The sequence below is a fragment of the Stegodyphus dumicola genome, chromosome 9 (assembly GCF_044657685.1).
Source record: "Stegodyphus dumicola isolate Sdum_Otavi_A_Nest chromosome 9, ASM4465768v1".
In the NCBI taxonomy this organism is placed as follows: Eukaryota; Metazoa; Arthropoda; class Arachnida; order Araneae; family Eresidae; genus Stegodyphus; species Stegodyphus dumicola.
Window position 1 is genome coordinate 180,070,299 of NC_140776.1, and position 15,273 is coordinate 180,085,571.

Consider the following 15,273-nt stretch of genomic DNA (forward strand, 5'->3'; position numbering starts at 1 on the left):
CCTTGTATGTACTTTACCATTATTAAAGAACCTTGCCATTTTCCCTCTACAATGCAAGCTTGACTTTTTGTCCTAAGCAGAAAGACGTAGCCGATGCAAAATATGACATCTCTACTTTGTAAACAATTTGAATTTTAGCGGCTAATGTTTGATAACGTTGAGTGAAAAATATGATTAAGCAGAGTGATAGCGTATCATATGACAGGATGAGATTACTTCACATGTGATACTCTTTTTTCAAAAACATTAACTTTCTGTCATCTCCATGGATCTTTATTTTTTGGCTCTTATTGATTGATGTTTTCACAATGTTAATTTATAGGTTATTGCTTTTAACATTGCTGTGTTCAAGTAAGGAAAAAAGCAGTTATATATATAGAAGAAATGCTTAACTTTTATAAATGTTTATTAATTTGTTAAAGAAGTATGGCACAGTATCAGTTATAACTTTTTAAATTGATTATGAGGTATGGCAGAATATTATGTCTATAGATCATACTATATTTGATGATATTTATTAAAGGTGACAAACATTATCAACATAATTTTAAAATTTTAATTACAGAATTTAGTTATTAAATAAAGATTTCATGATACATTAAAAATATAAAATATATTTTTCTCCAAATCTTTCTGTTTTTATTTTTTTTTATTTATTTTTATTATTTTTTTTTATTTTATTTTATTTTATTTTCTCTTTCCCGAGTACACAGTGATCTGAGATTGCTTTAAAAACATCAGAGGAAGGCAGAGACTCATTTCACAAACCTCAGCTACACTGGGTATCTACCAAACACATCTCTTTGTTGTTTCCTGTAGAGATTTTATGTCAAAATTCTGTATTCTTGCAGAAATTTTACTGAAGTTTTTTTCATTGATGTCAAACAAGTGCATATTTTAAAACTAAAATTAAGGCAAAAAATATCACAATTTGTTTATAAAAATTGCTGGAACGTGAAACATAATGAAAAGAATGCATACAAAAATGGCGATGTTGCTTGAATGAAGGATTCCTATTAGAATAGTTGCCTGAAGAGTGGTTATGCACATGGGTGCCAAAGTTTAGCACATTCTAAAAATTTGACAACTTCTACTAATATGGTTGCGACAACACATAAGTACTTGTTTTTGTTTCTTTCGTAATGTGCCGAGCTTTCAAAAGCTACCTGTATAATCAAAGTAGTTATCTATCAGAATTTTTCAAAAATTAATCAGATTTTCTTCTAATTAACATTGACTTGATTGACTTCTAATTAAGATTCTAATTCTAATTAACTGATATGATTTACTTCTAATTTCTTGGTTGTTAATAGTACTCAAAATGCCTGTGGACTTATATGACTAATCATAAAATATTTGGTACTCTTCTATTATCGGGACTATATTCAGGAATGCATGTATGTATGTACATATGGACGCATATATTCATGTATTCACATTATATAAATAATTAAAATGTGTGATATAGTATGGAAATTTTGACACTATAAATTTTCATTAATAAATTTTATCTGGTTTAAATGTAGGAAAACAGTTTTATTCTCTATTCGATATCCTATTGCTGAAATTTTTACGAATTGAGCATCTTGTAGAATATATTGTTCCAAAACTAATCTATATAATAAATTAAAAATTCATTTTAAGATTTTTTGTAATTATTGTTACTTTTTCTCCATTTCTTTATTAGGTTTAGAGTGTGCGTCTTGTGTTGCTCGTGTTTTCCAGAATGAAAATATTGTATGCGTATGTAATGAAACATATTGTGATGACTTAACTCTGATTTACAATGTGCCTGATAACCAAGCTGTGTTGTATGAAACTAATAAAGCTGGAGCAAGATTTAGTTCTTCATTTTTAAATTTTTCATCATTTAAACCTCCAGGTATTATTATTCTTATTTTTTATCTGTAATTGAAAACTGATTTAAGCAGAAAATTATATCTATCTCAAAAAGCCGTAGACATAATTTATAAAAATATCTAATATTATTTGTGCAGTTAAAAAAAATACTGTTTAATGGTTTCTGAAATGATGTAGTTAATTCTTGATTTACTGGAGTTAGATTAACTGTCTTTATCCTTAAGGAATCAAGCATAAAACAAATCTGTTTACAAAAAATGGTAAAAAAATATGTCGGAGAGCTGTGAACATGGTAGTATATAGACCTGTCCACAACAGTATGTAATCCAGAATATAAAAACATTGTTAGATCACCTTTCTTGAGGTTAGATCATTGATCTGGGAGGGAGAGGGGAACCTGCCTAAAAAATTCTGACTAACTTCTCGGTGAACCTGATGACATTGTTCAAGTTCTCTTGTAAATGTTGTTCTTTAATGCTATTTATAATTGAATTTCTTCATTTCTAATAATGTTTATTCTTTCATTCTTTACATTATAGTCAATCACCTGCTATACAATCTACCACTTTTAATTAGTTATTTCTTGGATGGTACTACTAAAATGCTATTTTTAATTATGAAAACAAATACGATTAATTATAAGTGCATAAATGAAAATAATTCCACTAATTAATAAGCTATTAAATCTTTAATTTTATTAAATTTTAATGCTTTCTGATTTTTTACAAAAAAAGCAGGAGTTTCTTTTAAAAGGGACATTTTTATGAGGCATTCAGCCATATGCATCATGAATGTCTTGCAGTATTATCCAAAAATTGTCATCTCTTTTATTAACTGCTTAAGATGTAGTTAAACATTTAAAATTTATCTTTAAAAGCATTTACACGAGCTTGAAATCTCTTGAAAAATTATTAACATGTGTATACGTGGAGGCCAAACTGTCCATAAATGTTTAAGACATGTTCAGATGATACATTCTAGTCTTCTTGTCCTTACATTTCAAAAGATAGCTGTAACAAAGCTCTGGTCAAAGATGATGACACAAAACTCTGAATAGGGTGTGAAGTCTGTTTTAATAGAATACTTTGCGAAAGAGCCTTGCGAGTTCTATCTTATTGTCAGACAGCAGATAGGAGGGATGTTATTTAAGTAAGGGCTGATTGAAAATAAAAACCAAATGAAAGGAAATTTTCAAAAACCAAATTATTTTCAGATTCTACACATGCTTCTCTATCTTTCAATATAGTTGCCAAATTTGTTTAAATACTTATCATACCTTATAACTAGATTTAGAATACCCTCTTCATAGAAACTTGCCACCTGATCCAATAACCAAGAGGTCACAGCCATTTTCACGTTTTCATCATCGTTGTAGTGGTTGCCGCTGAGATGACATTTGGGATAGCAGAAAAGATGAAAAAAGTCACTTGGCTCAAGGTGTGGGCTGTAGGGGGCAATCCAAAACTACCCAGCCAAAATATAATCCAATAAAACTCAGGTCTGAGCTGCAGTGCGAGGCCTTGCATTGTCATGGAGTAGCAATATTCCCTCTGTCAGCATGCCATGTCTTTTGTTTTTGAATCTCTCTGCATAGTTTTCACAGGGTTTGGCTATAACTTGCATTTATGGTGTTTCTGCATTGCATGAAGTTAAACAAAACACTATGAATATCCCAAAACACAGACGTCATGATATTTCACTGGGACAGAGTCTGTTTGGCCTTAATCTTTACGAAAGAGTGTGTATGTTAAGTATGACATGTGAAATCCATGTTTCGTCTCCCATTACGATCCGACTCAACATGCCATCACCTTCTGCATTTAAAAAAAAAAAAAAAAAAATTCAGCAAACACTCAAGTCTTTTGTTTTTGTGGTCCTCCATTAGGAGTTTAAGGACCCAACGGGAGCACAGTTTCTGAAATCTTAACTTTTCAGAAACAATCTTGTACAGCCCTGACTTAGGCAGCTCAGAAAATTTGTTTGAAAGAGTGATTAAAGTGATGCGTCTGTTCTCAAGAAATTTCGTTTCAACTGAAGCCACCATATCATCTGTGATCACAGATGGGTGACCGGAGCGGGACTTACCGTGGACGTTGTCGTGGCCAGCTTTGAAGTCTCTCATCCACTTATGCACTTTGCTTTTGCTCTTGCTCATGGCAGTAGCTCTGTAAACTTCACAAATCTGCTAGTGAATTTCTGCAGCAGACAGGTTTTTTGACAACAAAAAACGTATCACTGACCGTACCTCGCATGTGGCGGGCGATTCGATAATCTTGAACATTTTGAAGACACAGAACGGACCGTACAGATTACCTGCACAGCCGCAACTGAGCACAGTTGTTTCCAAGGAATGCCGGGACACGATGCAAGCACTCATTGCGGCATGCATGCTATCTATTAGTGTATACAACGAAACAGCCCTTACTTAAAAAACACACTATGTATGTATTATCCTTCTGCCGACTAGAAGCTTGTTAATGAAGATAAATCATTTTACAATTGTTTGCCTTGAGCTATTTTATACTAATGAAAATCGGATAGAATCGCGTGTTATTATAGTTTATTGCCAAATTTCAGCAGACATAGGAAAAAAATCGGAGTTGTAATGGAAGACATGTTTATTAATAAATCATACATTATGCAATTAAGTATTTTACTTTTGTTTTAGATATTGTTCACTATTTCTGATTTGTCAAACACAGGAAAAAAATATAAAATGTTGCAACTAGCCTTTTTGTTTGCTCTCATATTTCAAATACAGCAGTTTTTGGTATATTCTTCCTTATTGTATTTTCAAATATTAAAACTTTTCTTTCAGCATGCTTGATTTTTTTTAACTTGTATGTCAGTATTCAGTATAAATGGGAACTTGCATGTAAAAACTTCTTAAATGTCGAAAAGAAGATATTCAACTCTGAAACTTCAATTAAACCGAATAAATAAATATGTAAAGAGAATTTATGGAGATTTTTGTATTAAAAAAATTTTTATTAAGATTTGAGACACAGCACACTTTTAAAATCTAATGGAAAAATATGCATTTATTGATTCTCTTTTAGAAAGAAATTTATCAATATTAAATCTATTAAAATTAACAGAATGTAAGCTAAAAAGAATAAGTATATGGATATTTTGTGCACAAAAAATTAGTCAAAAGAGTGTTTTCTAATCAGAAAATAAATTAATATCCCTCTAATATTGTTTTGCATATACAAGAAAACTATGTGTAAAGCAAAGGAATGTATTATATTTTTGTAAATTTTTCTCTCTCTTTCTTTATAATACATAAGCATTTTTACGAGTATGGATAACTCATCATTGGTAAGATCACTGAAGACTGGTAATTTGAATTAAGCTCAATTTGTGCCAAATGGGCTGATTGCAGGGGAGCTTTTGTAGTTTTCCTCCGTGCGTAACATAATACAACTTGGTTTCCTTTAAACATTTTGTCGCATATCTCCTTTTAAGCATATAGTCCTCAACTGTTTTGCTGTAAATAATCATGATCTAAATTTGAATAATATAAAATTTCAGGCTATATTTTAGGGTACCTTTTAGATTATCGCAAAGTTGTTGCTTCATTTATGGTAACCTTAGTATTTTACGTTGAATATTTTGGAAACCCTATTATGACATAATTGGTTGTAATGTGTGATATTGGTGATTTTAATTGTTGCAGAGTTCCCAACTCTCCCGATTTAAGCGGGAGATTCCCGATTTTCAACCGCTCTCCCACCAACCCGATTTAGAATAAATTTCTCCTGACTTTTCTTTATTCTTAAAATTTCTCACGATTTTTATGCAACTTGGCTTAATACTTTGTTATATGAATAAAAAAAAGTGCTTTTGGACGTCTGAAAGCAATTGAATTTTCTCTACATTATATCTAAAACAAAACCCTGCGAATCAGATAACTTCTGCTTTGTGAGTGACAGCATTATACGTATTCAGAAACGTCGTTCTCCAGTTCTCCAATGGGCATGGAGTTCCACTGCATGTCAGCTGGCATATATTAGCCAATGAGGATAAAGCAAGTTGTTATTTGGATGTTCTTTAGTTATTTCGTTCATTTTGTCCTGAGTTGTGTGAGTACACGTGCCTTAGGGAAATAGTTTTAGAAATTATCATCTTTAGTTACGTCTGCGAGAAAGGTGAAATACTCGTGTACGTTTCAAAAATCGTACCCAGTTGACTTTCCTTCCATTATTTCCTGAAGGAAATATAATAAATTTGCGATGTGTACCGCCCGTCGTTGCGATTTTTCGATTTCGCATGGTGGAAGTGCGGATATTCTCAAACATGTGCGTACACAAAAACACAAGGATAACATGAGTTGTTTTTAAAAAAATGAAAAATTAAATTTTTTTTCGGAAACAAAGGACCAAAAAGTTATTAATGCAGAATGTCTGTTCTCTGCCTTTTTATTGGAGCACAACCTGCCACTGAATGCATCGGATCACACTGCAGCTTTATTTAGAAAAATGTTTCCCGATAGTGAAATTGCTAAGAAATACTCAAGTACAACAATCAAAACAGGTGCAATTGTTAAAGAAATGGGTTTGAAAAATAAATCTTCAGTTAGTGATTGCATTAAAACAGCTCCGTTCTGCCTCTCTACGGATGGAAGCAATAATACGGATTCAAAACTGTATCCATTTGTTGTTTCTTTTTTTAATAAAGAGTCTTCAGAAATTGAGTGCAGTTTACTTTCTGTTCCCACTTTAGAAGGACATTTGACAGGCTTTAATATAGCACAGCTAATTATTAAAATTTAAAAAAAAATGCAGGCCCTCTGGATAAATGCTTAGCACTTGGTGCCGATAATGCACCAGTATTGGTAGGCTTGGAAGACTGGTGTTGCAGGCATCTTAAGAAAGGAAAATTCAGATTTGCAGATTATGAGGTGCACCTGTCACCTCTTAAATTTAGCAGCTGAAAAAGGGGCAGCTTCTTTACCAATATATGTGGATGAACACATTGTTGATATTTATTATTATCTTGAAAGGAGTTCTAAAAGGAAGGAAAAATTGAAACAGTTCCAACAGCTGCATAACAGCAGTTTACAATTAGAAAACTTGGATGAAGTTATAAAATCAGCTAGGATTGACACCCAGTGGAGTTTAATTGGAAAACTGAAAGGTGCTGATGGAATTTTAAAATACAGTGAACTGTCTAGAATTGTGTTGGCCATCTTGACAGTTCCCCATAGTAATGCAGAGTGTGAGAGGATTCTCAGTGTTGTTGCGAAAACGAGGACTTTTGCAATACTTCGGATTTAGATCTAATATTAGTGATAACACATTAGAAAAACTTTTATTAGCAAAAGCAGGCCTACATAATTTTGCTGTGAACAAAATTATGAAGTTCCTTTCTTAAAGAAAGCAAAATCTGCTGCTGTTTATATCATTTGTACGAAAACTGATTCAAGTGTCTTTTTTTTTTTTTCTTAGACGATGCAAGTAATAAAAATGTTTTTTATGTGTAAGGTATTTTTGTGTTGCTTGCATTTAAGAATTAGTTACTATTTAAAGTTAATTTATTATTAAAAACTACATTTTTATCATTTAAAAAAGTCTTTTTAACATTGTGAAAAATTTCCTGATTTCTTAAAAAAATCTCCTGATTTTTGAGTGTCATAGGTTGGCAAGTATGTTGTTGGGAAAATATTTCTCAGGGTTTATTTCTGCGTTGAATGTCGGTTAGGAAGTACGTTATTTATATTGTGCTTTACACCATAAAATGGCTGCCGGTGGTAAGATTAACCAGGAAATAAATAGGAAAGAAAACATTGATTGACTGGTGTGTAAATGAAGATTTAAAGGGCTTCGTTCACCTCTCAGTAAATTATGCAGTGACATTTAAGGATTCAAAAACCAGAGCTCATATCAATACTATGGAAGATATGTGGGGTGTAATAAAAAGGTATTTTCGAAACAAAAAGTATTGAGGATGTTTTTGATTTTTACTTTTGTGAGTTTATGTGGTAATGACAGTATACAGATTTCAGTTCAGATAATATTTAACATCGTTTTCGATGCTGTTAAGGAATTCTTTGTGCCACATACCGAAGACACAGAAATTTGTAAATAATGTAAGTTGATATTGCCTTTTTGTACTGCGCAGATTAGATAACGTATATTTCCATTTTTATGTTATTTCTTTATTTTATTTTGATTTAAAATGCAGTTTATTGAGATTATATTTTTTTAATGTTTTATTGCATTGTTATGGACGCTATTTTACGTGGGAGGGCGTTGCATATATACAGGAATGGCGCAAGAAAAATTGCCTATTTTCCCCAAGGGGGTAGCCTGAAATATATTTTTCCCAAAATTTCATATGAAAATTAATCACAAGCATTAGTAGCTGTTTTGGGGTATATTATATTTATGAATACATATCTGTGATGATAATGTAATTAATATTGAAAATACTGTTTGCTCTATGTTGCTTTATAGTGAAAAATCATTCAAATCTGTTTTAGAGCAAACAGATTTGAATGATTTTTCACTATAAAGCAACATAGAGCAAACAGATTTGAATGATTTATCACTATAAAGCAACATAGAACAAACAGATTTGAATAATTTTTCATTATAAAGCAAGACAGAGCAAACAATTTTCTATAGAAAGAGATATGTACTAACTTGATACATCAAGCAGAAAACCTGTTATTGCCATTAACTCATTTTGGATACGATTAAAAATTCCTCATCTTAAGGATTATAGCATACAGGGAGCTAGCTGCCTAAGGGGAAGGAGGTCTATTTCTATATTATAATTAAAAAAATTCTATGTAACTGTATGCCAGTATTGAAAGAAACGAGTAATCTGATAAGAAATAACAGCGACTTATTTTGAAAATGTGGCATGAAAGGTTATCAGCGAGGATATTCGGTTTGGCATTGGTTGTACCATTTTCGGCAACTTTATCGCTTGCGCTGGCGAAATGGAAAATTGCGCTAGCCAAACGGAAAAGTACCATATAAACATATGCTATAAAATCCCTTTACAAATACAAAAATATATTATAAAATCTTTCTAACTGAAAGAAATTCTTCATGCTAAAATTTTACAAGAAAATGGAATTCCAATTAACTTCATTAACAAGCTACTAAAAAAAGCTGGAGTAGTCTACACCCTATAAAAATTTTTAAAGTTTTTAATTTTTTATCTGAAAGTTCAAATAGAAAGAGATGAAGAAAGATGTTTTAAGGGATTTTGCAGTGTATGTTTGCATATATTTGTATTACTGTACATTTTTTCTTGACTGTGCTTTTATTAATAGAGGGCCTACTCTGTTCTAAGCCAACATGATAAGCCATGATGTGAAGACTTTATTCTTCTCTAACCTTTGTTTCCTCTCTTCCTTTTTTCTTTTCTAACTTTTCTTTTCTTTTTCTTACTTTAATATATTCCAAATCTAAAAAAATGTGAAAATTTCTTACAAGCTTTAATTCATCATTTGGGAAATTTCTAACTTACAATCACTAATTTATTTTGCTAATGAAGCCAAACTTTTTATTTAGAGATAAGATTTTATTAGAAGATAAGTGTATACTTTTTAATTTCATTATTTTTGCCTTTCTTTCTTTCTTGGTAAGTTTAATTTCAATGTTCTGTGTCAATTATGTATATTTTGTATTGTTGCTTTTGAATTTCAATCTTAAATTCATAAAACGTGTGCATTTCAGTAGTCTGTGCAATCATTATTCTTTAATACGGATTTACATTCTATACCCAACAACATCGCTACGTCTTTTTCTTTTAATCCATGAAAATTCCATATAACGAAAAATGTTACATTTATTTGGAACAAAAAAAAATCGTAATTTTTTGTACATCTTTCACATGCTGCATATTAGAAATCGTTCAAATGCTCGCCAATGGCTGAATGTCTAAATTAATTTAATAGTAGTCTGTGGTTCTGTTTCAGTGATTGAATGGATAGGTTTTATGAGATTCTCATTAATTTCTTATGTTTGATATGAATGTTAACAAACTTCTTTTAATAATTTATTGTTTCTTTTCTTTTAATAATTTCTGAATAAAAACATCTCTTCTAATACAAATAGACCTGAAATGCATTATTGTAGTAAAGGCTTGATGTCATAAAATTAAAAGTTCTGAAATAGAAAATTAGATATATTAGTTTTTGCGATAGCTATTTAAAGAGAATAAAAGCTGTAAATCTCCATGTAACTCTTGACACATGTATAGATTTTAGAAATCAAAATTTCAAAGTCATTAGACAGTAAAGATATTTCATATCAGAGAGTAAGTGATTGTAAAATATGAGATTTTTTTTATTTTCCTTTTTCATTTTGTATTTTATCTGCATAAAATTTTTTTATCTCTAAGATTTAATAAAAATAATGTTCTAATTTTATTTAAATATACTGCGAATTTCATAGCTATAATTCCTCTTTATTTCTAACAGTTTCTACATGCTGTATATTAAATTTTATTTTTAGTGGTAAATACTTTACTATAATACATTCCAAATCTAAAAAAAAAAAAAAAAATTAAAATTTCTTACGAGCTTTAAATTATCATCACCAATGAGGCCAAACCGGCAGCCATAAGTGTATATATATATATTTTTTTTTTTTTTAATTTTGTTAAGAAAAATCAAAAAATTATTTTTGAAATTTGATAAATATAAATCAAGTGTAATATTTTGTATTTCTGAGTAAAAATAGTATTATTCAATATACATAATGTATGTTACTAAAAGTGTTAAATTGTGTTTAGATGCTAATGTGAAATACCGGCATCTTCATATTTAAGTTACTAGTGATCTGAATATCATGAAATAACTTGTTAAATGCATACAAGAAATGTTTTGTTTTTGTTTAAATGTTTGTTTTTTTATATATTTGAATTTTATTTATTTATTTTAGATATTCCTGTTTTAATTGTAAATCATTCTCAAATGGGTCAATTTATTCTTGGCTTTGGAGGTGCTTTTACAGATGCTGCTGGAATAAATATAAAATCAGTTTCAGAGCAACTTCAAGAAAAGATATTACAGAGTTATTTTTCTGATAATGGTAAATCATTATTTTTTTCTTTCTTGTGATCCGTTTCCCCTTGTTTCTTAACTGTGGTTGAAAGTAGGAATACTAAATTATGGAAAACTATAGTTGAAAGTATGAAAGAACCACTGATATGATAGAAACATATTTAATAAATCAGCCATAAAAATCTGTGTACAACTGGTAATTCTATAATTTTAATTGTCATATAAATTTTACAATTATTGTATAATTTTCTTATAATCAGAGTAAAATATTGAGTCAGTCCATAAATTTGTGCACATTTTTTTGGTAAATTTTTAAATAATATAAAAAAACACAATTTAACATTTTAATCAATTATATATAAAATTCCTCAATTATCTACAATGTCTCGCCATCTTACAGGCAGCTTTTTTATGCCATTGCTGAGAAAGACTCTGGTTTTGATGCAAAAAAACTTGAAAGTTCATTGTGTACATCCTGTTTAGAATTTAATTTTTTTCCCAGTAAAAAATTTTGTAAGGTAGGAAATAAGTGAAAATCACTTGGGCCAATATCTGGGGAGTAAGCAGGATGTGACAAAAGCTCCCAATTAAATTCACTATTTTTTTGCAGTGTTGTTTGAGCCGTATGCGGTCCAGCGTTATCATGAGGAAACAACACTTACTTGATATTCACCAATCGTGAGCGTTTTTTCATCAATTCTGAGTTTAGACGGCAAAGTTGTTTACTATAAACTTCTGAATGAATCGTTTGATTTGGTTCTAACAGTTCAAAACGTCCTGAACAGGGTTCATCATCAATGCTGCTTTTTCCAACTTTAAATTTTTTAAACCATTTCTGGGCAGTTCTTACACTAATAGTGTGTTTACCATTTACACTATTAATTTTTATTGCAGTAAACCTGGCAGATTCACCACACGAAAACAAAAAATGTAGCACAGCACGTTTGTACTGATTATCTATATTAATCTTCTGTGGGTACTAAAATGAGTTTCATATTTACAAAAGTTGGTAATGAACTGAATAATATGTTAGTCAAATGATGACAAGTTTCAACAGGTTCAAAATCGTATTGTTTTAGTAAATGCGTCATAGTGAATTCCACACATACTCTTAATGCACATGAATTTATGGACTGACCCAATACAAAATGAGATACAGTTTCTGGTAGAAATTTAAAGATATTACAAAAATAATATTATTGTTTTATCTAATTTTATTAGGAAACCAAAAAATGAATATTTTAACAGGTATACCAAATAGTTTATAATAAAGAACATTACCAGAGCTTCTAAACTGCTCCATTTCATGTCTAAACTTTCACTAGCTAGCAGTTTATGCTTCGTTCCTTGTACCAAGTACAAAGTTATTAATATTTTTAAATTATGCCATATAATTTATTTAATTGTAACATCTCAACTACTATACCAAGGAATATAAAAATAAAGATATGTTTTCCAACTGAAAATATAGTTAAATCTCAGCGAACAAAAGTTTTGTTAAAGTCGTACTCTGATTTAATGAAAACTCACCAACACAAAATAAATAAAAGGATTTAAAAGTGTTTCTTAATTAAATCTGAAATTGAATCTAGAGAAGGAAAGTCAGAATTGTCTACTCTCCCAATTTACGTGGGAGATTCTCGATTTCTAACCATATTCCTGCCAACCAGAAATTCCGAACAAAATTAGACAAAGAATTACAAATGTTATTGAATGAACTCTTCTTTACCACTTTCTCAGTTTAAATGAAGGAAAAGGTGTTTGTGTGTGTGTGTGTGTTGGTGAACTTAAAATTTATATTACATTTCACATATCAAGGAATTAGTGTTGATACACACTATCAGTTTGTTTGTGGTACATAAAATGTCTTTCTTGAAGAACGAATTGTTTTCCCAAAGTGTTATGTAGAATTGTTTTTTTAATAAACAGTCAACTTTGGTTATCACAAAGATGGTGATTTTCTTTCATGGTAATGCTATAGTAGGCAATAGACAAATGCTAACATTTTTAGTTATAAATTTTTTTTTCAATTGTTACAATTTTTAGGCATTTTGAATGTATATAGTCAAATATTTTTAGCAATATCTAATGTTTTTTTGAATTCCAATATTTTTGTATGATGATTGCAGGACATGATATATTCATGCATGAAATTTTGTATTTTAATTCACTGTAATAAAGGGTTATGTGTAGTTGCTTTTTTTTTTCCCCCGAATATATATTTTTTCTCTTACAACCTTCTCTTTAATTCTTGTTCATATTTCTGTGTATAGGTTTACAGTATAATATGGGGAGAGTGCCTATTGCTAGCTGTGATTTTTCAACTCGTCCATACTCCTATGATGATGTAGCTGATGATTTTGACTTGAAATACTTCCAACTAGCTAAGGAGGATTTTCTTTATAAAGTATATTACTTAATTTGGTTGATTTTTGTGCCAAAAATCACCGCTACAGAAATCCAAAATAACAAGTCAAAGAATTGCAAAAACTCGGTATCCATGTACACATCGACCTATTTTCACTAACAGAAATGCACAAACTAGGCGTTGTGCACTCTCTTAACTTTGTCTATGTACACATCAATCTATATTCACTTAAAAAGTCAAAGGAGCAGCCAACAAAAAATATGTAATTTTAATAAACAACCTTTTAAATCAAGCAATAAAATAACATAAAAAAGGAAATCCATCTTAGCACTACACAAAAGAAATATCCACTTACCTTATGTTCAAATTTCCCTGTCTTCAGTCAAACAAAATTCCTTAACAGCATCCAATAACTTCCTAAAATTATCTGAACTAGAATATGTATACTGGCGTTGCCACAGGAATTCACAAAAATAAGATTAAAAAATATCCTTTGTAGTGCAGGTAACAAGGACCTTATAAGAGATAGACTAACCCAGTGGGTGGGGCACGCGTCACCCACATGCAAGAAGAAGTAGGGACGGTCTGGTTTACTTTAACATTGAAACCTATGACATTTATATCACTTAATTGTTTTTAATTATTAAATGTGATACATTGTATAAATGATGTGATTATGAAAGTCACAGTTTTTTCAAATAAGATTTAATACATATCTAAAGCACTTTTTACTGCATTTTGCGCAGTCTTTTCACTCGTAATTCTTGTATAAACATCTTTACTTTGGTAAAACAGTAAAAACTCCACAAAATTTATGAACTTATTGAGTATTTGAGTACAAATAAAGCAAAGTTAAATAAGATTGATAGTACATGAAGCTTTGAAATAAATAAAGCAAAATTAAACAATATCTGATATATATATATTAATTTTATGAGCATTTTCAGGCAGTGGCTTTTAAAATTATTATACCATTACAAGACGATCATTTATTTGATCATATGATCATTAATTACAGTAGAAGTCCAGAAATCCACAAAGCTTGGGACCAGAGGTTGTGCGAATTTTGCGGATTTCGAGACAGAAAAGATAAAGCATAATATTCAGACTAAAAGTACAAAATAAATAAGGTGTATTAGATACATTTAATTAAATTATTATATACATTATTGCAATAATTTATTATATGCATTAAATTATTATTACATGTATAAATTGATTATATTATTCATTGTATTATATGTACACAGCATTGAGGTTTGCCGTTTTCGCCTCATGCAAAGATTTCCGGTGTTAGAATCACTGTTGCTGTAAAATTTCAACAGCTTTTCTTTATTTTTTCGTATATCATACACAATCATGTTGCAATTCTATACCATTCTGCTATAAATCGAGGAGTAGCACCTGCCTTCATCTTTTGCAGAATTTGCACTTTTTGCGTTACCGTCAGTGCAATGTGTTTACGTTTTTCAACGTTGCAAGCAGTAAAATGATGAGTAAATTTCTTATCTGTCATTGTATTAAAAAGGACTGAAATTTAAAATATTCTAAATTTAAATTAATTATTTAAAATTTATCCACAAAATATCAGGATTAAAAAAAAAAGGCAGCATTAAACAATCTTGTGAACTTGAACAAACTCATGTTCTTCCAATGAATGAATAGAAATCGATGTTCATTATCTTAGCATCCCTCGGACTATTTCTCACAATATTTCACATGCTTACATAGTGATAATTGTGTTCCTGAATTTCTATTGTGTTAATATAGAATTTGTCAATGAGTGCTTCGTAAAAAATTTCATTTTTGCTTAAATAAATTGACAGAAATTTGGTAAATTTACTTTGTGCTTTATTATTATTATTATCAGGTGGGAAGATGTGATTTCAAGAAAAATGAAAATTAAACTTGACTACATATTTTTTTTTTTTCTTCCTCATTTAAGTAAAATTAGCTGAAGAGCATTTGGAATTTAAAATTACAAGTTATCCTTGAATACTCCTTATTTCATTATAGAAAA

At 30.0% G+C, this 15,273-nt stretch overlaps 1 protein-coding gene across 1 annotated transcript in view; it reads left to right on the forward strand.

The window, feature by feature from the left end:
* Window positions 1-111: 111 nt before the first annotated feature.
* The window catches only part of LOC118203058 (lysosomal acid glucosylceramidase-like), a 58,314-nt gene continuing 43,152 nt past the window's right edge, over window positions 112-15,273 (forward strand). The window contains exons 1-4 of the mRNA XM_085824405.1: window positions 112-351; window positions 1,688-1,882; window positions 10,764-10,913; window positions 13,159-13,292. Coding sequence (XP_085680531.1) covers window positions 309-351; window positions 1,688-1,882; window positions 10,764-10,913; window positions 13,159-13,292 — 522 coding nt within the window. The 5' untranslated portion in view covers window positions 112-308. The remainder of the gene's footprint in view (window positions 352-1,687; window positions 1,883-10,763; window positions 10,914-13,158; window positions 13,293-15,273) is intronic.